Here is a 25,723-nt window from a genome sequence, read left to right on the forward strand (position 1 = left end):
GTGAGAAAGACCTGTGAGGAACTACTTTAGCCGTGCGTTACCCTGAAAATAACTGACACCTTAGAACGTTCGTAAACCAATCAGATTCAAGCATTCAGCAGCCCTGTAGTATAAATAGTCATAATTAAACAGTCCTCTCATGGCGACAATATTTAGTCTGTTCAGATATAAGGTTGAATTTAACTTAACGTAATTTTGTTGTGATGCCTAAAATATATGATGTTTTACAGTTAAACATCAAGTTTTGAAGGGAAAACAAATATTTTATCTTTTTTACAAACAATATATATATATATATTAAAAATATATAATTATTTATAAATAATTGTATAAAAAAATATTATATTTATTATATGTAAATTTTAATACATCAAGTAAAACTAAATAAAAATGTTGCTTTGTCAACTAACTGAAATTAAATATTTTATTTCACTTAAAGATTATTTTATTTCAAATAACAAAATGTTTTTTTATTGTTTTAGTTTTGTTTAACTATAACACCCCTGGTGAGAATGTCAGAAGGGGCGGAGTCCTATTTGAGTGGGCGGAGTTGCTCCGCCTCCTGAGAGCCTTTCAGCTGTGGCGTTTTATGACAGTGTTTTGGGGGTATCTGTGTGCGTTCAGTCCGCAGGGACGTAGTGTTTTTCGTATTCTTGAGAACCGTGTTTGTTTACTGATCTTTGTATGTGATTATTCTTTGGGACATTGCTCCGGGCAGCAGTTTACATGGCCATTGAGATCAGTAACTGGTATTTATGAGTTTGTAAGACCAATCTTTTGTAGCGTTTCCCATGCCTCACATATGAGTGTGTTTTTACCCAGAACCAAAGCTAATTACTCTTCTCTTTTTTTTTTCTCTCTCTTATGCTCTAACACACTTTTCCCAGTGGCACGGCTCCCATGATGCACCCTGCCTTCCTCGCCACAGCCCACGCTTTAGAGCGGCCATTGATAAATAGCCCCATGTACGGCCTTCACGATTAATTTCTGCCCGTCAGCAGTGTGAGGGCTGTGGCTTTGGGGGTTTGTGTTGGCAGACATGTGGCGTAGGTTGAGTATTCGAAGGGCGAGGCATCAATCCAAAGACAACAGTTCTTGTCGGCCACCAGTGCCTGACAAAACTGGCATGAATCCGGCCAACATGGACTCTTATGTGAAGTTAAATAGCTGGGAAAAGTGGAAATACAGCATTGTTGTCTTTCTTAGCTCTCTGCAAAATATCGGTCCCTCGTTTCCCTCGTCATGTTCTGCTGCTCTTTTCTCTGCTCTTCACAAAACAAAGACTGGATCAGCCATCTCTCATTCAGAAGGAACTGGGCTCTCTGCCTCTAAATAAAGTCCCGGAGGTTTTCCAGAGATGATGGAGAGCGCTTTGACGTCTCAGTTCGAGCGGCATGCCAAACTCTCAGGGCCTCCAACCAACAGCACGATATCTGGGGAGAGATTCAACAAACTGTGTGTCAATTTGCCAAAAGACATAAAACGACACATAAAACGAAGAGCGCTTTGATTTGTTATGAACTCCTTGTAAATATCTCAGCATTGAGCTCCAGGTCCTCCAGAGGCGGTGTTGATTTCCTGCACTTGTTTGTGTGTGTGTGTGTTTTTCCCCCCTTTTACATTATGGTTGTGTATTGGAAGCCAAAGACGTTTGAGTGTTAATTGGAGAAAAAAAGTTGTCCAGGTGTATTTTTGTAAGTCTCTCCCATAAGAGTCTTTAAGATTTATGTTTCACTAACATTTGTAGTAAATAAAGTTTTTTCTCCTTTTTTTTTTTTTTTTTAAGAAAATGAGTCATGCTTGGCGCTGAGTTGTGTAAAAAGGTGCGGCTGGTTGCCGGGGTGCTGCTATGCAGTTGTTAGGGTGTTTATGATATATAACTTTAAGTTTAAGTTATTTCATCAGCATGCACAACTACTTTTGAGTTAAAAAATCGACTTAAATGTCCTAATTGAACTCAGCCCTGTCTGTGAACAGGCCTCAATGTTTGCAGTTTTCATGCTTCAATGTTTCACAGCTTTCATGCATTGCATCGCAGCTCTATTTCAGTTAAAATAAATGTTTTTAATATTTTTAGTTAACCCTGCTTGCTTGTCACCTCTGAATTAGATTACATTTAATGTGAGGTATTTTGTTTGTAATATTGGGTATTTCCCGCTGTTTTTCTGGCCAACAGGAAGGGAACCGGAGTGGACATTAGTCAATCGGGGAATTCTGAGAGGATTTTGGAGTCTTAAGTTTGTTAACTGGTCACAAAAATATATTTACACCCACCAGTTTAGTTTTCAGTGATGTAATATTTCCTGAGCATTAGCAGGGCCGTGTTGGGTTGCGTTCAGAGCCGTGTGCATGCGGCGCGCTCCAAAGGGGGGCGAGTAATTGAAAATGCATGTTTTATGAACGACATCTGTTTGGGATTTTTCCTGCAGCTCCTTGCCGAACGGATCCAGAACTGCAGAGGTGCTAAAAGCCCCAAAATGACCTCAACCTGCCCACCGCCACCACAACAGCCAGGTACTTTAATGCACTTCCATGATATCCAGGGAAAACTGTGCAAAGGTGTATTGTTGCACGTGCTGTAATGTTGCAGACTGTTTAGTTTGCATGCATTTTGTGTATTGTTGATAAAGAATAGAAGACTATACTTATTTAGCCGGTCTATAAGGCGACAGACTTGCACTATAAAAAATTATATGAGCTATACATTATGACAACATATGTTTTTACATTGCTTTAACTTGATTTACAAGAATTATTTTATTTTTTTTTATAGGTTATACAAGATTCAACTCATTTTTAAGCCAGTTTAATGTAATTTAAGTTGAAATGACTTAAACGTCCAAGTTGATTGAACTTAAAAATGTAAGGCAGCAACTTTCTTTTTACAGTGTTTAAACAAGCATAATATGAATCTTAAAAATTATAAAAAATTTAAAAAAAAATTCCGAAAGAACCTTTCAGTGATCCGTTCTTAAAAGAACATTTTAAAAATCTAAAGAATATTTCCACTATAAAGAACCTTTTGTGAAATGGGAGGATTCCCTGGATGTTAAAGGTTCTTATAATTTTGATTTGCTCATTGGCATTGTAAAAGAAAAAGACAAAATGAAATTGTCTTGAAAGGCGGAGCTTAACATAATGATGTAACAACATCTGTGTTCCTTGTTTGTCCAATCAAAACTTTGTCTACAGACTCGATGTGTTTTTATCAGCAAGTTTTGAATTTCCGACTGGAAGGATTTCAGAGTCATTGTAATATGTTATTGGTCATTATGAAATGGTTTCAGTGCTTAAATGAAGCCAAAACAACAACATTCCCTTGGCATTTGCTCAAATTCCCGAACTATTCAGAGAATCACGCCATCATCTATCAAGACTTTCGAAGACGCTGATTTCATTCTGGCGAGACAAAAAAACAGCAATTCAAATAAAAGAAAAACAATAAAGACAGAAATAAAAACAAAAATAGCAGACAGTTTTATCTTCATGACGAACAAAGCAGGTTCTCTGAAAAATCCTGAACTCTATGTCACAGTTGGGTCGTCATCTTGAGCAAATAAATACTGATGCAGATCTGCACCTTTTACACTGACACTGAAAAAACACAGCAAGTGCTGAACGGGGAATTGGAAGGTTTGATATTTTTGGGGTAGTTGAAGTCTCTCTCTCTGTCTTTCTCTGTCTCTCTCTCCCTCTCTCTGTCTCTCTCTCTCTCTCTCTCTCTCTGTGTGTCTCTCTCTGTCTCTCTCTCCCTCTCTCTCTCTCTCTCTGTCTCTCTCTCTCTCTCTGTGTCTCTCTCTGTCTCTTTCTGTCTCTCTCTCTCTGTCTCTGTCTCTCTCTCTCTCTCTCTCTCTCTCTCTCTCTCTCTCTCTGTCTCTCTCTCTCTCTCTGTCTCTCTCTCTCTCTCTGGTCACCCAGCTGTGCAAACATCCTTCAGGCTTTGTTGGGGAACAGCAGCCAGTAATCCAGGGAAACAGCAGGAAGGTGGCAAAGCAGCCACCCAAACACAGCAAACAGCAACAGAAGAGTATATATGTGTATATATACATGTATGTCATATATATATATATGATTCTGAATTTATTAAAGTTGGAACTCTCCACTGACAAAACGGCTTCTTATAAAACTTGGCAGTAGAAACACGAAGAAAAATTAGAAATAATTTCTACATGACTAGAGAAGAAGAGAGAAAAGGGAACTGTGGTGTTCCCTTTCGGCAAAAACTTCAATACCCATAATGCACTTTTGATTTTGCCGCTACCACTCTGTCTATTCAACTGTAAGTGAGATTGGTTGCGTCCGAAATCGCATACTCTCTTGAATAGCTACTTATTTTATACAAGTAATTACTTCATGACCGCTAAAAAATTACTTTCTATATAGTATGAATGTGTGTATGAATGTAATCCGGATTTACTACATCCGCCATGTTGTCATTATCATGTGTCCCACCAGCGGCAGTTGCGTCGCTTCACTGTCATTCATAAATCTTCTCCTGTGGCCTCATGGGAGAGTAACGTGTCCATCATATGCACACTTCAGAATCCCACTGGAAGAAGAAGGTCATCCGGAGACTTTTCGTCTACTCTTTTATGAGGACTGTGAATTCAGACATACTTATGTTGTCACGTACTGTTTTTGCCTACTACACTGTAGGGAAGTTTGCGATTTAGCCAATATAAAAATGCAAAAGAACGATCTGTAGTTTTAACAAAAACCCTGGAGCTTCAAAACTCCACTTTTGCTAAAAAAACAAGCAGGGTGACATGGAGAAAGAGAACGCATTGTTCATTTACATTATACTATAGACATTGTAACAATACAGAGCTAGTTGAGAATCAGCACACTTATCCTTAAAGGCTTTCTGTGCAAGTACTTCAGGAGTTTGTTGAAATCTCTGACCCTATGAACACCATAGTCATATCAGTGATGTCTGACCGCTGTTGGTCTTTCAGTTCCTTTCTGTTCTAGCTTTTGGTAAAGAGTGGACACAAATGCACTTGCACACATCTAAACTCCACAAATCTCACACTAAGACCCAATTTCTGTTACAAACAGCATGTTTTTTCTTCAATAGCTATTTATGCGCAGGCAGAGGAATCTGGCGGGGGGGGGGTGCGGGGGGGCGGAGCCAGTCTCCAGCGTCAGTGTTTACTGGTCTGACAGTCATCTCGCTCACACTGGGGGGAGATCTGTCCTCCTCACCCTCACAGCTGGACAACCTCAGAGAACCTGCTAAAACAACCTTACGTCTAGAAGAACTTCTTTTTTTTTTAATAGAATTCTTGAGTTGTTATATGGTTATTTGGAAATATAAGAAACTTTTAAAAAATGCATAAAAAATTTTTTGTAGATCACACCAGTACATAGATTTACACTACCATTTAAAACTATGGGATCAGGAAGATTTCTTCATGTTTTTTTAAAGAAGTCTCTGATGCTCAGCAAAGCTGCATTTATTTGAACAAAATACAGTGAACTTGTGAAAAATTATTACAATTTAAAATAACTGTTTTATGAGAATATATTGTAAACTGTAATTATTCCTGTGATCAAAGCTGAATTTTCAGCATCACATGATCCTTCAGAAATCAGTCTAATATGATGATTTGCTGCTCAAGAAATGAGTCACATTACTGAAGTAAAACGGGTTGTAACTTGTGAATGCAGTTTATTTTGGCTAGAGAACATTCAGATTGGAAAGGCAGCATCACTGCACTAACTGTTTAGTGATTGCTGGTGTGTGTGTGTGTGTGTGTGTGTGTGTGTGTGTGTGTGTGTGTGTGTGTGTGTGTGTGTGTGTGTGTGTGTGTGTGTGTGTGTGTGTGTGTGTGTGTGTGTGTGTGTGTGTGTGTGTGTGTGTGTGTGTGTGTGTGTGTGTGTGTGTGTGTGTGTGTGTGTGTGTGTGTGTGTGTGTGCAGAGCCGCGGGCATCAGACACAGAAGACGGCATCCGCTCAGCACTTTCTTCACAACACAGAACCTCTAACATTCTCACTTCAGAGAACCGAACTGCCTCGCCGGCTTCATCAGAATGTCATGGTGGTTGTTTTAGGCCAGTATATCTCATAAAGGTGCAGCGCTGGCAACCTCAGGCCCTGTCCACACGGAGACGCGTTTCGCTGTATACGTATACATTTTTTATCGTATTGGTGTTTCGTCCACACGGATCCGGCGTTTTCGGAGACTGAAACCGCTATTTTTTTAAACCGGGTCCCAAGGTGGATAAATCTGAAAACGCCGCCCTTGCTTTTTCGTGTGTACGGCCAATCCGGATATTTTGCGAAACGATGATGTCATCACACCAAGTGTCAACTAGTCAGACACCGTTAAGTCACAGCAACTACATTTATGGTTTTTCATATTGTTCAACAAAGTTCTTGATTAAAAAAGAAAAAAGAAAAAAAGAAGCTACTGTGCCTAATATTATTGTTGTATGCGCGAGCTCCAAGTCTTCTTCTCCGTTTTTAGTGTATGTCTGAGGCAGAATTACAGCGCCACATACTGGTCTGGCATGTATACTACATCGTTTTGAGTCGGTTTCAGTGGTTTCGTGTGTACGCAGATATTTCTGGGAACGGGAAAAAAAAATATCGGATAGGGAAAGCTCTGGCTTCGTGTGGATGTGGCCTAAGTGGACTTCAGTAACTGTTCTGCAAATAATAGCTTGAACGTCTCTCCCTTCACACACAACTGCTATCTAGACCAGATTTACTGTCTGTCTTTCAGTAGAGTGTGTGTGTGTGTGGAGGGGGGCGTTCAGGTAAACCCTACATCCCCACAAAGATGGCAATGTCCGAAATCCTTGTCCTGGTGGGGTCATTTTTTGGTCCGCATGAGGAAAACCGCATATAAATCACACTAAGTGATGTTTTTTGAAAGTGTAAAAATGCAGAAAGTTTTGTGTGATGGGTGGGTTTAGGGGTTGTGTTAGTGTGTGTGTGTGTGTGTGTGTGTGTGTGTGTGTGTGTGTGTGTGTGTGTGTGTGTGTGTGTGTGTGTGTGTGTGAGGTCCTTTCACTGCATTACTGTTTTATTTGGCTCACACCTCTATGAGGACGATTAGCCATCCTGAAGCACTGAATCTCTCTCTAGTCCTTTAAAACATCCAGTTTCATGTTCCTTTGGTGTTTTAAAGCTGTGTCTCTCCAGATCTCATCGCTGGCCATAGATCTGTATCCTCATTAAATCCATCACGATAAAGAGAAATGTTCAGATTAATCTCACCGGGAACATTTGATACTGTGTTAAAAGTTCAAGATGGATGATTTAACAATCTGAGAAGTGTTTTAAAAAGCATCTTAACTTAACCTTGTTAACAGTAATGCTGCATAAAAGCATTAGACTTGCTTTAAAAGTTCATACTTTAAAAAATAGTAAACTATTTCAGTCTGTTCCTTTGTAACTATGAAATTTAGCTCTTCCTGAGTGAAAAGTGTTTTTGTTTTCAGAGTAAAAGCACCAGTTGTCTGAACATTCTTGTAAAACATTCTTGTAAAACTCCTCTTTTTGTGTTTCACAGGTAAAAGAAACATATTTGGAGTAACATGAGGGTGAGTAAATGACAGAATTGTATTTTTTTAGCTGAACTATCTCTAAGAAATGTGTCTTTGAGATGCACTCACAGAAGATAAAGAGGCTGAGCGAGAGACCTGGACGCAGACAGTGGGACACGGGAGGGAGGGATGGATGGAGAGATATTTAATTTCAGATTTATGGCTGCAGTGCGGCCCAACAAAGCCCAGAGGAAACACTGCAGTTCAGACGCTTTACACCCACCCTGACTACATCAACATCTGAAGAAACACAGCCTCACCGATATCATCTGGTACCTGCCTATTTACTGTTTGTGATTTTGTGTGATAAAAGTGAGATTATGAGCAACCCCCTAATGGTAAGAATTAAACTTTGGCATTTCATTGAGGAGAGGTGTGCTATTACTTCTCTAAGTGAATTGATGTAGAACAGGTGGAAAAAAATGGCCAGACTTACACTGAAGACCCAAGTCATGTCTAGAGACCAGATCACAGAGACTTAAGATTGCAGGACAGAATTTTTGAAGGTTTACATATTCAAATTATATTAAATTACAACATGTTTATGTAACATAAAACCCTAATGTACATAACTGATAAGAAAAAAACTAAGAAGAAAGATAATTTCTGTGGAAAACCTTCCAATTCTGGGAATTTCATATTTGTTTTAGATTTTCACTGTGAATTATAAGATGACTTGTTATTTTTCACTTCCAAACACTGTACATTTAACAGTATTTTACAGTAAAATCACGCAATTATCTATTACATTTTTTCCACCGTATATGGAAGTTGCTGATCAAAACTCTGGAGTCAGTAAAGAATTATTTTTACAGAATATTTGTATTTCAAATAAATGCTGTTCTTTTGAACTTTATATTCAGCAAATAATACAGTTTTTTTTTTTTTTTACGCTTTGCACAAAAATATGAAGCAGCAAAACTGCTTTCTACATTGATAATAATAAGAAATATCAGCATATTAGAATGATTTCTGAAGAGTGTTACAATCAGTTAAAAACAGATCTATTAAAATCTATAAAAACAGGCATTGTGTAACTTCAGGATGGTGTATTTTCTTGTTGTGAAAGTATGCCTGTTGTTTCTCTTCATGGGAGTTGTGTTTCTTCATCTCTCAGCTGCTCATTTAACACATCCCTGAACATTCATCACCGCCACAATCTTCCTCCCCAGCCTCTACGTTTCTTGTTTGTTTTGTGTTCTGCTAGTCAAGTAATAGCTGATTTTTTTTCCCGATTATCCGCAGATCTCCGACAGCAAAGTGAGAGTAAATGATCCTGGACTGGTGTTCTGGGAGGGCCAGTCTTTATCTGCGGGACCGCTCCGTTTCCAAAACCCCTGGGCTGAAGAACTGGATCTGGTAGGGTTTCCTGCGCTCCCTGACCGCCCACTACCTGAGGGCTCGAGTAGCCTCTCTTGTGCGTTTATGATGCATGATTTGGACTGAAAGTTCTTGTGAGAGTCTCTTCTGAGAAAACATACTTTGAGTCAGGTGGCAAACGCTCCGTCGGCGTAACTGTTTCCTTGCCAAACTCAGTCTAGAGATGAAACTAAACTGAAACAGAAAGAAACTAAAAGTTGAATTTAAATATTAAAATAAAAAGCTAATTTAAAATATAAATAAATACTCTAATAGTATATATATATATATATATATGACCTCTGACCCGACGCATGACATAGGCTCAGTTGAGAATTGACGAATACGGAAGCTCAGGGAATAGAGCAAAACAAAACACTGGTCACAAATTAGAAGTCTAAAACAATACGTTTTAAAGAAAAATGTCAATGTCAGATGGCAGAAAAATATCAAGATTTTGATATAATAGAAGAGGAGTTATATCGTGGGGTCAAAGGTCACTCTTCTGCCGGGACTCGACTCTCTCGTGAACGCGTGTACGAAGTGATTATAGTTTATAAAGCTTTAAATATGGATGTTTTTCTCACAAAACCCATTACTTCGCTTCAGAAGGCCTTTCTTAACCCACTGGAGTCGTATGGATTACTTTTATGATGGATAGATGTGCTATCACAGAGAGTCATATACACCTAGGACGGCTTGAGGGGGAGTAAATTATGGGATGATTTTTTAAACTATTACTTTAACAAATGAGTCATTGAATCATTCACTCAAAAGATTCGTTCAAATGGCTGATTCATTCACAAAAAGACAAAGCAAGTGAGTCGTTATGAGTGAGTCATTAAGTCATTCACTTGAACAATTTGTTCAAAAATGCGGATTCATTCAGTAACGAAACATTACTGCGTTACTCTGAGACATGCAATGCCTCTACTGTGACAACACAAGAACTGACACACGGACATTTTTTGCCCCATATCTTACATTTTGGGGCTTTAAGCTCCAGTTCATTTCCAACCCGGGCTCTTTTTCGTTTCAAGTGAAAAGGGTGAGGCACAGCAAAGGCCGCTACTGGTCACATGGACTACTTTTATGGTACTTTTTAAGCATTTTTGTAGCTTGACACTGTCCGTCCCCATTCTAAACACTCTATTTGTGTTTGTTTTGGGGTGAACTATTACTTGAAATGGATTTATGGTGATCTGTGCGCAGGTGTTTGCTTCGGTGTCGCGGAGGGGGGTTCGCTTTACAGGTCAAGACATTTTTAAAAATCATCTTTGCTGTAAACGGCGTCCTGCGCTTTCGCCTACTGTTCACACGAGGAAACATTAACTGCTCTGCACGGACGCCGTCATTGTCTCCTTACTGTATTTCTTCTCATTTTATTTCTTATTCAAGATCAATATTTACCCAGCAGCCCCTGGGGCTCAGGATTACCTCATATTCTCCAGCTCCAGCTGTGCTTTCTCAGCGTCTCCATAGCAACCTCTGGAATGTGCACATCATGTTTATCCTACTGCCAGGAAAACAGAGAGAGAGAGAGAGAGAGAGAGATTAAGGAAAGGTTTCTCTTAGGTCCTTCTTTTGAGTCACAGATACCTGTCTTACGCTGGTTCTTTGTATTAAAATTAACACCTTTTCATGTCATGTGACACGTGATGATTAGCAGTCACTTCACGATCACATACACTACCGTTCATAAGTTTGGATTTTTAAAAGTTTTTTAAAAAGACTTTTCTGCTTACCGAGGCTACAATTTTTTTATCAAAAATACAGTAAAAACTCTAATATTTTGAAATATTATTAACATTTAAAATAGCTATTTTCAATGTGAATATACAGTAAACTGTAATTTATTCCTGTAATCAAAGCTGAATTTACAGCATCATTACTCCAGTCTTCAGTGTCACATGATCCTTCAGAAATCACTCTAATATTAAGATTTGCTGCTCAGACAAAACATTTCTGATTATTAACAGTTGAAAAAAGCAGTTTTGCTGCTTCATATTTTTGTCAGGATTCTTTGAAAGAGAATATTTTAACATTATAAATGTCTTTACTGTCACTTTTGATCAATTTAATGCATCTTTGCTGAATAACAGTATTCATTTCTTTCCAAAACCATTTCTTTGAATGTCGTGTCAGAATTACTGTACTTAGGGCAACTTTCAATAGTAATGCTAATAATATGATCCATGTGTGGCTTTGACTGCATAATATTGCATTAATACACCTCTTAAAAAATATTAAAGAACAAAAAAGTGACCTTTAACATTGAGTTTAAAAAAAAAAAAAAAAAGATTGACTAACTGAACCTGCTGCCATTTTGGCTGTGCTTACATGACGTCACATCATTTTAAATCATTCATTACATCAAGCCAGAAATATGTAATAATGGTAATTCTGACATGACTTGTACGCAGCAGAATGTTAAATCTGTTCGTTTCGGTGTTCCAAGGACTCCAAATATTGCAACCAAGCTTGATGTCGTGCAAAAATAAGCAAACCTGCTGGAAACTGGGAAAACCGTAAACCAAGCCATGGAGACGTCGCTCACGTGGGCTTCATTGAAATATATAATAAAAAAATATAAACAAAACAGCTGCTGGTATTTTGTGTCTGAGTGTCAGGTACTCAATATTAGCTTCCTTTTGAACTGTTCTATAAAAGCAAATCACTATTTCATGTACTGAATATGATACTCGGTACAAAAGTATGACTGCTCTCTCTTTTCAAATGAAATGAAAGTTGGTTGAACATTTGGGCATAAATAGATTTTATCTTTTCTGGCATTGTGAAGTCATGCCAACATCATCTAGCCTTTAATGATGATGGAGTGTTTTGGTTTCCGTCTGCATTTAGCAGATCATGAGTGTTTCTTACGAACTGAAAGACCACATAAAGCGACTCCCGCTGACTGTGTTCTGGGACACACTGCAAGCAAAACCCACCAGCTGCCCACACACATCTATCTGCTCCTCTACCTCAGCATTTAACATCACACTCATCGCCTGGCCGGAGAATAAACGCTTTAACCCATCCACATCCATGTGGAAATGTTGCTATTTCATCAGAAACTCTTATTGTGGTCGAGAAAGCTGAAGTTTGAGTCCTGGACGCCTGCAGGATCCGTAATGAGGGACTCTGTTTTGAGATAGATAGATAGATAGATAGATAGATAGATAGATAGATAGATAGATAGATAGATAGATAGATAGATAGATAGTCAGACATAGATAGACAGATAGATAGACAGGCAGGTGGGTAGACATATAGATAGAGAGACAGACAGGTGGACAGACAGATAGATAGATAGATAGATAGATAGATAGATAGATAGATAGATAGATAGATAGATAGATAGATAGATAGATAGATAGATAGATAGATAGTCAGACAGACAGACAGACAGACAGGTGGATAGACAGACAGATAGACAGACAGACATGGATAGAGAGAGAGAGAGAGAGACAGACAGACAGTTGGATAGACAGTCAGACATGGATAGATAGAGAGACAGACATAGACAGACAGACATGGATAGATAGAGAGATAGATAGACAGACAGACAGGTGGGTAGACAGAAAGATAGAGAGACAGACAGGTGGATGGATAGATAGACAGTCAGACATGGATAGATAGAGAGATAGATAGACAGACAGACAGACAGGTGGGTAGACAGATAGAGAGATAGACAGACAGACACAGATAGAGAGATAGACAGGCAGACAGACAGATAGAGAGACAGACAGACAGGTGGGTAGACAGATAGAGAGATAGACAGACAGATAGAGAGATAGACAGACAGACACAGATAGAGAGATAGACAGACAAATAGAGAGATAGACAGACAGACACAGATAGAGATAGACAGGCAGACATATAGACAGATAGATAGATAGATAGATAGATAGACAGTCAGACATAGATAGACAGATAGATAGACAGGCAGGTGGGTAGACATATAGATAGAGAGACAGACAGGTGGACAGATAGATAGATAGATAGATAGATAGATAGATAGATAGATAGACAGACAGACAGACAGACAGACAGGTGGATAGACAGACAGACATGGATAGATAGAGAGAGAGAGAGATAGACAGACAGGTGGATAGACAGTCAGACATGGATAGATAGAGAGACAGACAGACATAGACAGACAGACATGGATAGATAGAGAGATAGATAGACAGACAGACAGGTGGGTAGACAGAAAGATAGAGAGACAGACAGGTGGATGGATAGATAGACAGTCAGACATGGATAGATAGAGAGATAGATAGACAGACAGACAGACAGGTGGGTAGACAGATAGAGAGATAGACAGACAGACACAGATAGAGAGATAGACACGCAGACAGACAGATAGAGAGACAGACAGACAGGTGGGTAGACAGATAGAGAGATAGACAGACAGACACAGATAGAGAGATAGACAGACAAATAGAGAGATAGACAGACAGACACAGATAGAGATAGACAGGCAGACATATAGACAGACAGACAGACAGATAGACAGATAGACAGATAGATAGATAGATAGATAGATAGATGTCACGGTCTTGCATTAGAAAACACTTGGATTCAGTTTCTCTTAAAGTGACCAGTGGACACTTTGTCTTTTCCATGGCAACCGTCAACTATTTGCACTAATTTGCAAAAGAAAAGCTGTCGAAGTGTAGTGTGCTCTTGGGGAATGTTATATTTGGTCTTTCTCAGTAATAGAAGTCTCATTATTTAGCCTTTCAGTGACCAGGAAACCGAACAAACAGAGCGAGTGACCCTTTGTCAAGCCCCTCGTCCCGTCTCAGGATCACTGGCCCTCGGCTCTGCTCGGAGAGGCCATCGGCCCTCAAGTGCCCTTCATTCAATTTGTAAAATAGATTTTGTCCACAACTGGAGACATTAAAAGAGGACACACTCTGGGTGGAATTAAGAGACATAATAAAACAGCAGGACTGGGATCATGGACTGTTGCCAAATAGGATCTAACTTCACGGACCTGACCGGATTTCGAAATTGAATTTGGTGATCCACGCGACCCACCTTTTCAGAAGCAGGACACTTTAATCTGTGGGTTTAAATGCATGAAGTCTGATCATGTGCTCTTTAATCATAGTGCATTTCCTCCTTTGGGCTCCTATTTTTTAAAACTATGGATGTGCAAAGGTCATTTCTGAGTCCTGCGATGTTTGATTTGGTCAGTGATGTGGACTTGGTGGAGATGGTGCCAAACAAATCCGTTCTGGCGCCAAAGGAGACCCACAGCACGGATTGCAATGGACGGTACCAGGACTTGACTTCCATCCATGCGCTCGACATCTCCACAGCTCGATCGGATGACTTTTACGCGCTGTCATCGCCCGCCGCGTCTCCGGGGTTGACCGTGAACGGTTCCGGTAACGGGAAAGCCAAACGCAAGCGGGTGATCAGCACCGTGCAGCGCCGGGCCGCGAACGTCCGCGAGCGCAAACGGATGTTCAGCCTGAACGAGGCGTTCGAGCGCCTGCGCGGGAAAGTTCCCACGTTCGCCTACGAGAAGAGACTGTCACGCATAGAGACTCTGCGCCTGGCCATCATCTACATCGCCTTCATGACGGACATACTCGAGAACAACTGAACTTATAGTCAATATTTCAATTGCATTGTTTAGATGAACGTTTATCAAGGTACTTAAAGTTTATTATGGAAAAAAATATTGCTTATAACCATTATTATTATTCTTTCTCTGTTGTTGCTGGCCTACCTTAACTCTGTAATGATTGGCGGAGTTAATCATATTAAAAATTGAACAGCAAAATCATCTATCTATCTATCTATCTATCTATCTATCTATCTATCTATCTATCTATCTATCTATCTATCTAATGTATTTGGCTTATTGGGAGTTTTACAGCTGAAAAGTGCTTAGTTCAAACTTATCTATGGAATTATCCATTATGATCTTATTTGACTCTATAATCCTTTTGGATATTCTGTAATATTTATAAGAACTACACTGGAATAATGTTTTGCTACTAGACAGTTATCCAATAAATCTAATCTGTATAGTAGTTTGAAATCCAGAAATACTCCCAAAATAACTGTTCATATCCAAACGTGGCATTTTGACATATTTTGACATATTGGTAATCTTATAGGCTTAAACCTTTTGGAAACAAATGTTAATTATATATATATATATATATATATATATATATATATATATAATTATGATCCTTTAGGACTTGGTTCCAAATAATTGTAGCCTACATTTTCAACGGGAATTATATAATTGGTGGAATTTTTGATGTGGAATTTGGGGGATTTGGTGATTTTCGGCTGTCTTTCTGGGTATGAGGGTTTGTTTCAGGATTGTTGACAGGGTTCAATTGACAACTATTACAGATCCACCAAAAACAGGTGCACCTCCTGGACCTTCCGTTCCCAAGATGACCACATGTGGACACTTTTAAATAGAAAATCCCAAAGTAATTTCGATCATTTATGTATTGCGTACATTGTACACAGTACAATATAAACAACACATATGTGTCTGTCATCCTTCTGGTGAATCTTCAAGTCACATCACAGTTGTGAGATGCGCATTTACGCACGATGAGACGCATGGATAAGTTTCGTCAGTGCGCCACCTTGCGGAATCTTCAAACCTCGGTCTTAACACTTAAAGGGAGCGTCTACACGGTTTTGTGACATCTAAGCCTTAGTTTTAGTGGTTTAAATTATAATTATGTTATATGACATTTACAGAAACGCGCGTAAGACTTCTGTTTGAGTGGGTCTGTGCAGATAATGCAGACGCTCGGATCTGTGTGAAAGCAAAAGGCCAGTTCGGGGAGTGTGTTTGTGTTGGACTGGAGAGGCCACACAGTTTGCGCGTCGTCTGCGCTTGACGACCCGCTGCGAATGAAAACGCGGCAGAAGGAAACCTGACTCTGCAAAAACACTAACACAGACATGCATTTCAGAACATGCTCAAATAAACAATGAGGTCTGCTTAGCCAAACCAGATTGGCTTTCTTTTCTTTTACAGTGACTTGAGGTGGATTTCAGAATAATGACAGTTCTTCAGAGCTGCCAGTGTGTAAACTGGCTGTCAATTATTTTAATACATTAAATACATTAAGAATGTAATGCATCGCTATACTGAACAAAGACCATCCTCAGTTTGAAACGTTTACACGCTGTATTTTGAGAGCATTTGTGGTCCAACATTGCCAGGTCACAAATCATAAAGTCTCTCCACTCATTCCAGAAACCACACTGAAGTCTGTCCAGTTGAAAAGCCATTTTTAATAATTACAGAGGCCTATTAATCATTGTAATGGATTTGGCAAAATAGCCAAAGATTCGGTTCTGAATGTTTCAGTAATTTATGAGATCATAATTATAATTTTGACATAATAACATTGTTAGTGTTTGATGTGTGTTTATTTGTGTATAAGAAATTCACTAAATGCCAAATATTCTATTCTGTTCTATTATATTGTATTGTATTCTACAACTTCTAAAGACTAAAAGGCTAAATATGTTCAGTTCAGCAGCTCATTTATCAAAATTAATCTCCAGCATTTAATACATTTGTCAACATATGTTTCAATATCAAATGTTTTAGTATTTTATAATAATTATAATTCTGACATAATGACATTGTTAGTGTTTGATATGTGCTTGTTGGTATATAAGAAATGCGTTCAATGCCAAATATTCTATTGTATACTACTGCATCTACAGACTAAAAGGCCAAATATATTCAGTTCAGCAGCTCATTTCTCAAAATTAATCACCAGCCTATAATAAATTTGTCAACACATGTCTCAGTATTGAATGTTTCAGTATTTTCTTTGGATCAAACTAATCATAAGTTCACTATTTTGACGGCATGATGGATGTTATCATTTTAATATGGTTGGCGTATGACAGCAACGCACACACCACCTCTGAAAATCCCCCAAATAGATTCTATTCTACTCTATTTTAGATTTGAATTACAGAAACATCAGCATCGATGTATGACAGAATATGTCATCGTCGGTGTGTATGTTGTGTTTAGTTTAGACGAAGCGCTGTGATTGGCTCGTGATGCTCGAGTTAAAGAACGGTTTCTTGTGTAACGGAATCCTTTTGGATCTCGGCTCTCTCCCGCCTCTCCTCTCTTACGCAACGCCGCTTCTTGTCCAATCACAGGCCAGCCCAAAAAGTTTGCGCCTTCCAGACTATAAGAGCCTCCAAAGTTCCCTTCAAGTTTGAGAAACACCTCCGTGACGCACGAGGAGACACCCTGACCCCATCCCGCTGGAGACCGAGAACCCACGACATATATCTGAGCTTTTCCTCTCACTGTGAAGGTGATGTTTGAGGAAGAGGTGATGCACGAGGAGTCCAGCTCCCCGGAGTCTCCAGTGGACAGTCTTGGGAACAGCGAGGAGGAGCTCGACCACAGGCGACAGCAGAAACGCAGCAGCGGCAGGAAAAGACGCCCGAGCAGGAAGAACGGAGAGGATTCCGACAGTCCCACTCCCGGGAAGAGAAGCAAGAAGCTCAGCAACAGCGGCGACGAGAGCCCGCAGTCTCTGGAGGACCTGCAGACGCAGCGCGTCATGGCGAACGTGCGCGAGCGTCAGAGGACTCAGTCTCTGAACGAGGCGTTCGCGTCTCTGCGCAAAATCATCCCCACGTTACCCTCGGACAAACTCAGCAAGATACAGACTCTCAAACTGGCCGCCCGGTACATTGATTTCCTCTGTCAGGTTCTGCAGAGCGACGAGCTGGACTCCAAGATGTCCAGCTGCAGTTATGTGGCGCACGAGAGACTCAGTTACGCGTTTTCCGTGTGGAGAATGGAGGGCGCGTGGTCCATGTCAACATCACACTAATGCACGGACGCGCGCTTCTGATGCAGCACGGTATGCAATGCACTTTAAAATCAAGGCTTTTCGGATGATACATATAGTCTACCAGTCTAAATATTTGGACACACTTGTCTTAAAAAACTTCTAGAAGTTTATGTTTAAATGTTTCACATTTGTTTCGTAGACAAATATAGTCATAGCCTATATATTTTCTTTAGTTTGAGTGGATGATAGGGAAGGATTCATCATCAAATTCTCTTCCCACAATAGCGTTTAAAAGCATCCCAGGATGCACCTCGAGAAGTTGGTTGAGTTTTAAACAACAACAAGAAAGATTTCATTTTCAGCTTTCACATGTTTTGGTCACTATCATCCACATGCTTCATTCTGTGTTACTTAATGTTAGTTTTAATGGTTTTATTATTATTGTGCAATGTAGAAATGAGTGATAGGCCTAATAAAGAATGAGTGTCTAAACCTCTGGCTGATAAACTATTCCTATAGAACCTGTTATGATTAAAAGATTCTCAATGCATTTTCAAAACACAGTTCTTTGAAGAGCATTAACAAAAAGACAATTCAGCACCAATAATTATATATAATTTGGAAATATTTTCTCGTGCAACCAAAGTTGGAGGGATTTTGCAAACTTTATTTATTCTGTTGTCTATGTCATAAGTTAAGGAATTAAATGCATGTTATTATTAGATAAATGTTGCATGGATTTTTTTTTAAACACACTTTCATGTTTTGTTCAGGTTGTCCGTCATAAGCATCAGAGCAGCTGAACTCACTGGAAGGAGCGACACGAAAACAATGGCGAAAATGAGGATTATAAAGGGAAAGTTCTGGAGCATCATGACGTCGTTGCAAGCACTTACAGTTGTGAACTACGACATGCGAGCAGGAATTACAGTCAGATCTGGGGGAATGTGGAAAACATGTGCTTCTGTCGAGCAACAGAGACTCACTGCACATCTGACGTGTCGTCGTATTTATTTCTGAAAGAAAGAACAGAATCGGCTCATATCTGCGTCAACACTTTCTTTGACTGGTCCTAGAAAAGACATTTATTTATTTATTAATGATTGTCAATGCAGAGAGATCTGGTGTCTACATGCATTTTCTATTTTAAATACGATGTACATATGTGTATATTTTCTGCAATAAAACATGGTTTGAAACGTACCTATTTTAGCATGTTGTTATTGCAGTTATGCAATATGAGGGGATTTCACAAATATATAAAAAAAACGAAAAGTAGTTTGTACACAGAAACAACTGCAATAATCATTCGATGAGATTTAAAAAATAAAAATATAGATACTCTTGCCTGCATGAGTTGCCGTTGTTATAAGTTATGTTTATTTTAAAAATCGTTCTAATACTCAGCTCATATATATTACAGTTCTGTTTTTCTAAAGTATTAAGATGCTGTTATGAAAATGACATATTTAGATATTTTGCAAGGAAAAATTAAATTAAGAGGATAATTCTAACTATATAATGCTATTTATCTTTATTATTATTATAAATATTTTCGAGTGGTTTTCGCTCAAAATCTGTCATTTTATTTAGTAGTAATGATTTTAAATATTTGGACGAATTAAATACAAAAACTGTTCTAATATATTTGCATGTTATTTTCTACTATAACAAATGAAAACACATCAGGGAAGAATAACATATATTTCTGCAGTCATTAAGACATTTGTGTCATTTTGCGCGGGCATTTGAACCCAAAAGGACAGCATATGACAGGAGGTCTGGGAAAGCGTTCAGATGTTGTGAAGAATCATGTGAAGGTGTGTAACGGCTCCAAACATCTATGGAATTCCCAGATGTCTATAAAATGAAGGGTCGGGAAGGTCACGGAGAGGGTCAAAACAGCCAAACACGAGCTTTTTACAACCGAGAGTCTTTTACCGATCCAGAGAGAAATATTATCAACCGATAAATCATCAAACAATAAAAATGAAGGAATTACCAAGAATAATAGGCTACTAATAAAAAATAGGCCTACATTTAAATGAGGCAAACGAATAGGCTATACAGAAAAAAAGGTTTTGATATGATAATTATTGTAAAGTATGAATCTAAAATATTTTTTAGAAGGCCTATTAATATTAAGATGTCTTGTTTTAAAAGACACGCACGCAGGGTGAGATTGTTTCTGCTGTCACTGATCTCGATTTCCAGTCAGAAACACGTTCAAATCCAGGGGTTTGGGGAATTGGACAGGCAGAAAGAGAGCGAGTGAAAGAGGGAGCTCAAGCACCTGAATCAAACTTATTTTTACCAGATGTTGTTAATATTTTTCTTAACGTCACGTGAATAGAACAGATGTTGAGTTGCACAGACCCGCCTTCACATGCACGCATTCAGCCTGACACAAATATGCGTTGAGTTTCTTTAAAAGAAGTCAGACTCGATGGGATAATGATGGAATGATAAACCTGATGTTTGTGGAAAGCTTTTGCGCGCGCAAACTTTGACCGGGAAAAGTCTAGGATTTTTCTTTCTCTCTTTTGCTTTGGATTGTGTTGGAGTTTAGCAGGGATTTCATCACTCGTTGAGGATATACTGCAGAATGCCTCTGGTAATTAATTCTCTAAAACTTGAACTGGATATGCTGCAGTTTTGCTTTTGTTGGCATAGCTGGAGTGTGTTTCGTGATCATGTTCATTTCAGTGCTTTTTCGAATGAAAATAAAGGCAATATGAATTATGAAATCGGATAGAATGTTCCTGTTTTTATTGTATGTTCAGAAAGAAAAGAAAACCAAATCAAGCACTGCAGTTTATTTACATGCACTCGGGCCTTCTGCGCGAGCGTTTGAAATATGAAGTGTAAAAGCAGGAGTAAAGCAGGCTTGTCCAGTTCAACGATTTGACGAATGTTGATGTAAAAGCATCTGACCTGTAGGGCAGTGGAGATTCGCCGAGCTGATTCGATTCACCATCTTCAAATGAGCATGTCCGTGTTGTGTTGAACTTGAGAAACTCTCACCTCTGTGGACTTGACTGCATGAAATTCCTGGTCCATGTGAATTATACAGCAGTGCACGCGCACACGCACGCGCACACAGCCGCTCGAACTGATGGCTTTAACATCATGATTTAAAACTCAAAGGCCAAAAGACATTAATGCACTGCTCATCTGATCTCAGTTCAAAGTAGAAGCCTACAAAATTGAAATAATGTGTAAACATTAATGTATAAATGGCAGATTTTTAGATCACATAGGCCTATATAGCATTTAGGTAAATTGTAAGAGCTTGAGATGAAAAAAAAAAAAAGTATAAAGGTGCTTGACTTCATTTAACAGTAATATTTGTATTTTTTAATTATAAGTTTTGGTAGGCTAAGTAAAAATAGGCTATACAGCACTAATAAATAGGCTATTAAACAGCACTAAATAATATTCAGTGTCAGAATAATCAGTGAAACAGAAAACTTTGTACTGTTTATTTTGTCATGCTTTGATGTTGGGTAAGTGCGGACAAGTATAAGGTTTAAGGTCACTTTTACACGGACATTTCTAAATATCTTACATACATTTTTCCATTTCATATATTTATATATAAAAAATATAAGATTTGCTGAATTTGAAAAAACAACAACAAAAAAACAGGTGTTTTTGTAGAAAAAAGAGCAAAACATTTTTAGGCCTACATTGTCAGGTGCCGAGTGTTCATGGTGAAGTTTTTAATGTTGAAATGCACACATACTGTATGTATAAATATCAAGAGTAAAGGCCCGTTCACATCAAGAACGATAACTATAAAGATAATGATAACTACATTAGCTTCACACCAGCGGATGATATCATTCTGTTATTTTAGGCGCGCGCTGCAGTCTTATCTTCTGCCGCTTTAAATGCTCGAGCTCTTTAAAGCATGATGGATTCTGATTGGCTGTCAATGTTTTTAGCGTTCATCAGCTGGAAAAAAAAAATCGTTCTAAAAAATGATTCCAACAATTTAATTTATCTGTGCCGTTGTCATGGTGTGTGGACTATTCTTTTACATTTATAATTTTTAGGACTATCGTAACCTAAAGGCCCGTTCACACTAAGGACAACAACTATAAACATAACGATAAAGATATTTCTAAAAATCATTCTCAATATTTAAGAATAGAATAGTTCACACCACAACATAATGGCACATAGAAACGATATCGTTGGAATCATTTCCAGAACGATTTTATCCAGCTGATGAACCATAAAAACATTGACATTGAGCCAATCAGATTCCATCCTGCTGTAACAAGGTTGAGCATTTAAAGATTTTTTATCATTATTATTTATTATTATTAAGTTTAGCATTTAAAGTGACAGCTTAAAAAATGGACGCTATTATAGTTTATAGTTATCTTTATAGTTATCGTTCTTGGTGTAAATGGGCCTTTAACCCTTTTACAGTGGCGTATAGCTTCTGTATGCAGGGTATACATGTGTGCATATGGGCCCCTAATTTCATCCTAATAATATTAAATGTCTCTGAGATCCCAAACATAAGCACAACTAAAATCAGATTCAACAGATCAAGAGAGTTTAAAACACAATCTTGATTATCAGCAGAACGTTTGAAGAACCTTTTGATTTAGCAGTGAGGTCAAGGGTCGGCTGTAGATATTCTTGACTGTTGTGGCTTTAGTTGAGGTGAGATTGTTCACGACATGCTGCTTTCATTTCGTGTCTTCTCTGCTCAATGGAAACTTCTAGCACACAACGATACCTCAAACGGCTCAGCTCAACAAAGCATGTCCGTCCTGGAAGACTAGATTAATATATGATTTGATTTGAGCGAAGGCCTTTTCATCTCTGATTTACTGGGTTCTGGGTTGTAAGCGGAACCACATGGATTCAGCTCTTTCATGCCACGCAGCTCTGATCATATAGCAGATTCCAATCATATTTAAATTATTATGAGCAGCCAGATCGTGTGTGCCTGTTTTAATTGTGTCCAGAGATTCATCGCATTACATTTCGCTCATATTCAAGGGAAAAGGAGCTGCAGATAATTCATCCCTATATCAGGTTGTGCTTGGAATGGCATACTATCATACTCATACAATATGCAGCTGTGCACAGCATGTATGCATGGATGACCTTGATGAACTAACACCTGCATGCTGCCGTTTCCCTTAAGAGATTAATATTGGCCAATATTCAGAATTCTGCAGTGATAATGTGTGTTCGTTTTTAGTAGGATGCTAAAAACTGACATTACCATATTTCAGAGGCATATTTTTCCCTCTGATGTTTAATGGCGCTCTGATCGTCGGCTATTTTGCTGCAAACATGCCTCAATAAAAAACCTTAAAAATGCACAAACATAACCGAGACATTTTATTGGTGTTAAAAGTCATCCCACACAATAACAGGAATGCAAGATATTTTCATAAATCAAGCGGCCTTGAGCAATATGTGAAAGTGTTGGTTGCACAAGGTTTTGAGGGTAGGCATATTTGATTCAGTTTTGCCCACGTCCATCTCATAGTGTGGTAGAATCTATTAAAAACAAAACAGAAAGTTGTTGGTTTCTTTACACGTCGGCCAAAATAAGCTGCAAATTGAACCCAACTTTATGTTGCATGCTGCGTCTACACAAGTGTTTGTGTTTAAACCCAAAAGGTTGTAGGTTTAAACCCCCCAAAACTAGATTTTACTCCAGCAGGAGATTGTCTATGTGGTAAAAATGTTCTGTAAATCACTTTGAATGTGTCTGATAAATAAAGAATCTTTCTTATAAAGCCCCATAAAACACAAGAGTGCCTCACATCCCAGGCATTACGCCAATACCAGACTTTAAGTGGCTGGTCATGGCCATGTGTGTTTGGCAATAGTGGGGTTATTGTGTATATGTACCACCCAGGCAGCTGGATTGGCATCACTGTGCCACCCTACATGTGGCACACAATAAGGTTTACAGACCGCCAGCTCACATCTACCTGCCCATCAGTGCGGTTTCTATGAGAATAAACAGACAATCAGAATGCAGATCAGTGTACACAAAGACATCACAAACTTTCATGCAAAATAAAAGGCCTTTTGTCTGATGTTTGTTGATGTTTGCCAGTTGCCCCCTGAAATACGTTTGAAGGGGGTAAACAATTTTAACTCAACCTTAAATCATCCTGTCGCAGTCCAAAAGATTTCAGTGATGGGGAGATTTTATATAGCTCTATGTTTCTTCAGTTATAGGCACTTTGGGAAATTGAAATTAAAATAGTCATAGAATATGATAATTGACTCATGTCCATCGAAGTATTAGAAAAATAATGCTCAAATAGGTGTAATAAAATCCAAATTGAAATGTATTTAAATTGTAACATACCAATAGTTTTACATCGTTGCACCATAAGCCCCGCCCACTGGCATTCAGTCGCTTAACGGCTCGTCTTCAACAGGAGCGTCGCGTCAGAAGCAAACAGAACCCATTCTAATCACTGAGCTGTCTACACTGGATACAGTATACAGATGTGTTCAGTTCCTGACCAACTCCATGCGGTCTAACATCTGGACAAATGCATATCTGCCGTGAGACTGGGTTGTGACTTCAAAAGGACTCCAGTGTCAGGAACAGGTGGATGGTTTATTACAATGGCGTCCTGAATCGCGTCAGAGGATTATATGTTTGTTCGGAGCATTTGACTGCACACAGCAGCTAGGCCTTCATTGCAAACTGTAAGTAAACAATTTTTATAATGCATAATGCTTTTTATATGGATAATGTTTCAAAACGTGTGATATGTTTTCCTATGCAATGGCATTATCCAATCATAACAGTGACCATTTACTGACAAGCCTTAAAGGGACAGTTCACACAAAAAGGAAAATTCTGTCATCATTTACTCACCCTCAAGTTGTTCCAAACCAAACCTGTATGAATTTCTTTATTTTTGTTGTACTCAAAAGATAATATTTTGAAGAATGTCAGTAACCAAACAGTTGAACCCCACTGTCTCTTATGGTATATAAAATATACTATGGAAGTCATGGGGTCCATCAACAGTTTGGTTACCAAACCTTAAAAATTTATAATTTCCAACAGAGGGTCCAACAATGATTGAAAACAATCATTTTCCCACATATATTCGTTTTAGTGTTAACATTAACATTATGTGCAAACCTAAAAAAAAAATAAAAAAATAAAAAAATCCATGTCATGAGCCCATGAATTTTCAAAGATTGAAAGTTGGGGATAATCTAGGCAAAACAATAAAAGATTTTTATTTAAAGACATTTGAAAAGTAGCACAAATAAATTATTAAGAAAAGTTTCCAAGATGGTTTTAACACAATGCTAGCATGAATTGATAAAAATCTCTATAACTGTACACTCTCAAAAAACAAAAAAAAACTATTAGAAGAATTATATTAGTCAAAAGGTACTAATATACTTTAGGGGTAAATAAGGTACAAAAGTGTACCTTTTAAAAGAGTCCCGCCCCAGTGACAGCTGTACTTTCTTTTTGAGAGTGTACCTTGACTGTATTAATGCAATAGAAGTCACTTCAGATAAAAGCATCTGCTAAATACATAAGAAATGTTTAACGTGACCTTCATATAACAAAAAGAAAAAGCTGAAATCGGATAGTTTTAATAAAAATCAACCACTGGAACAAAAAGTGCCTGTAGTTGAATGAACACCCCCATTTGAAGAATGATGTTCTGGAGGAGCAAGAGAATATAAAGGACTGAGTCACTTACTGACCTGTTTCACTAAGATGTATGAAGCCAACTCCCCTCTGACTTCCTCTGTTTCTCCTCTGGATGAGATCCCTGCTTGGAACAGAAAGTTATGAGCATGCGTTTGCCCTGCTTTATTCCCCTGAATAGCTGGAATGCACACAAGGTCAAATCTATCCACTGGAAACTTTTATAAGTGAAATATTTTAATTAGACTGGTCCCTGAAACTAGCCCTCTGCGTTTTCACGCCACTCGCC

At 38.5% G+C, this 25,723-nt stretch overlaps 2 protein-coding genes and 1 long non-coding RNA gene across 4 annotated transcripts; 2 read left to right on the top strand and 1 right to left on the bottom strand.

Moving 5' to 3' along the window:
• Nucleotides 1-530: 530 nt before the first annotated feature.
• Nucleotides 531-21,169, bottom strand: LOC309511038. Of its 2 annotated transcripts, none has more exons than XR_014210488.1 (3): nt 20,688-21,169; nt 10,351-10,426; nt 531-1,433 (listed from the first exon to the last, which is right to left on the bottom strand). It is a non-coding gene; the product is annotated as an uncharacterized lncRNA (long non-coding RNA). The 2 variants fall into 2 exon arrangements; XR_014210489.1 differs by lacking the exon at nt 531-1,433 and adding an exon at nt 8,944-9,103.
• LOC309511905 (uncharacterized protein) lies at nt 13,449-14,686 on the top strand. The gene has a single exon (XM_082187278.1). The coding sequence runs from the start codon at nt 14,072-14,074 to the stop codon at nt 14,534-14,536; it is 465 nt and encodes a 154-aa protein (XP_082043404.1). The 5' UTR covers nt 13,449-14,071; the 3' UTR covers nt 14,537-14,686.
• Nucleotides 16,289-18,956, top strand: twist1a (twist family bHLH transcription factor 1a). Its single transcript, XM_082186052.1, has 2 exons — nt 16,289-17,822; nt 18,527-18,956. Exon 1 carries the CDS (start codon nt 17,268-17,270, stop codon nt 17,790-17,792), a length of 525 nt encoding a protein of 174 aa, XP_082042178.1. The 5' UTR covers nt 16,289-17,267; the 3' UTR covers nt 17,793-17,822; nt 18,527-18,956.
• Nucleotides 21,170-25,723: the final 4,554 nt, after the last annotated feature.

This window comes from Leuciscus leuciscus (assembly GCF_965113295.1).
Source record: "Leuciscus leuciscus genome assembly, chromosome: 12".
Classification (NCBI taxonomy): domain Eukaryota; kingdom Metazoa; phylum Chordata; class Actinopteri; order Cypriniformes; family Leuciscidae; genus Leuciscus; species Leuciscus leuciscus.

Coding starts and splice junctions, on each gene's coding strand:
- twist1a (XM_082186052.1), top strand. CDS start 17,268: ATGTTTGAGGAAGAGGTGATGCACGAGGAGTCCAGCTCCCCGGAGTCT.
- LOC309511905 (XM_082187278.1), top strand. CDS start 14,072: ATGGATGTGCAAAGGTCATTTCTGAGTCCTGCGATGTTTGATTTGGTC.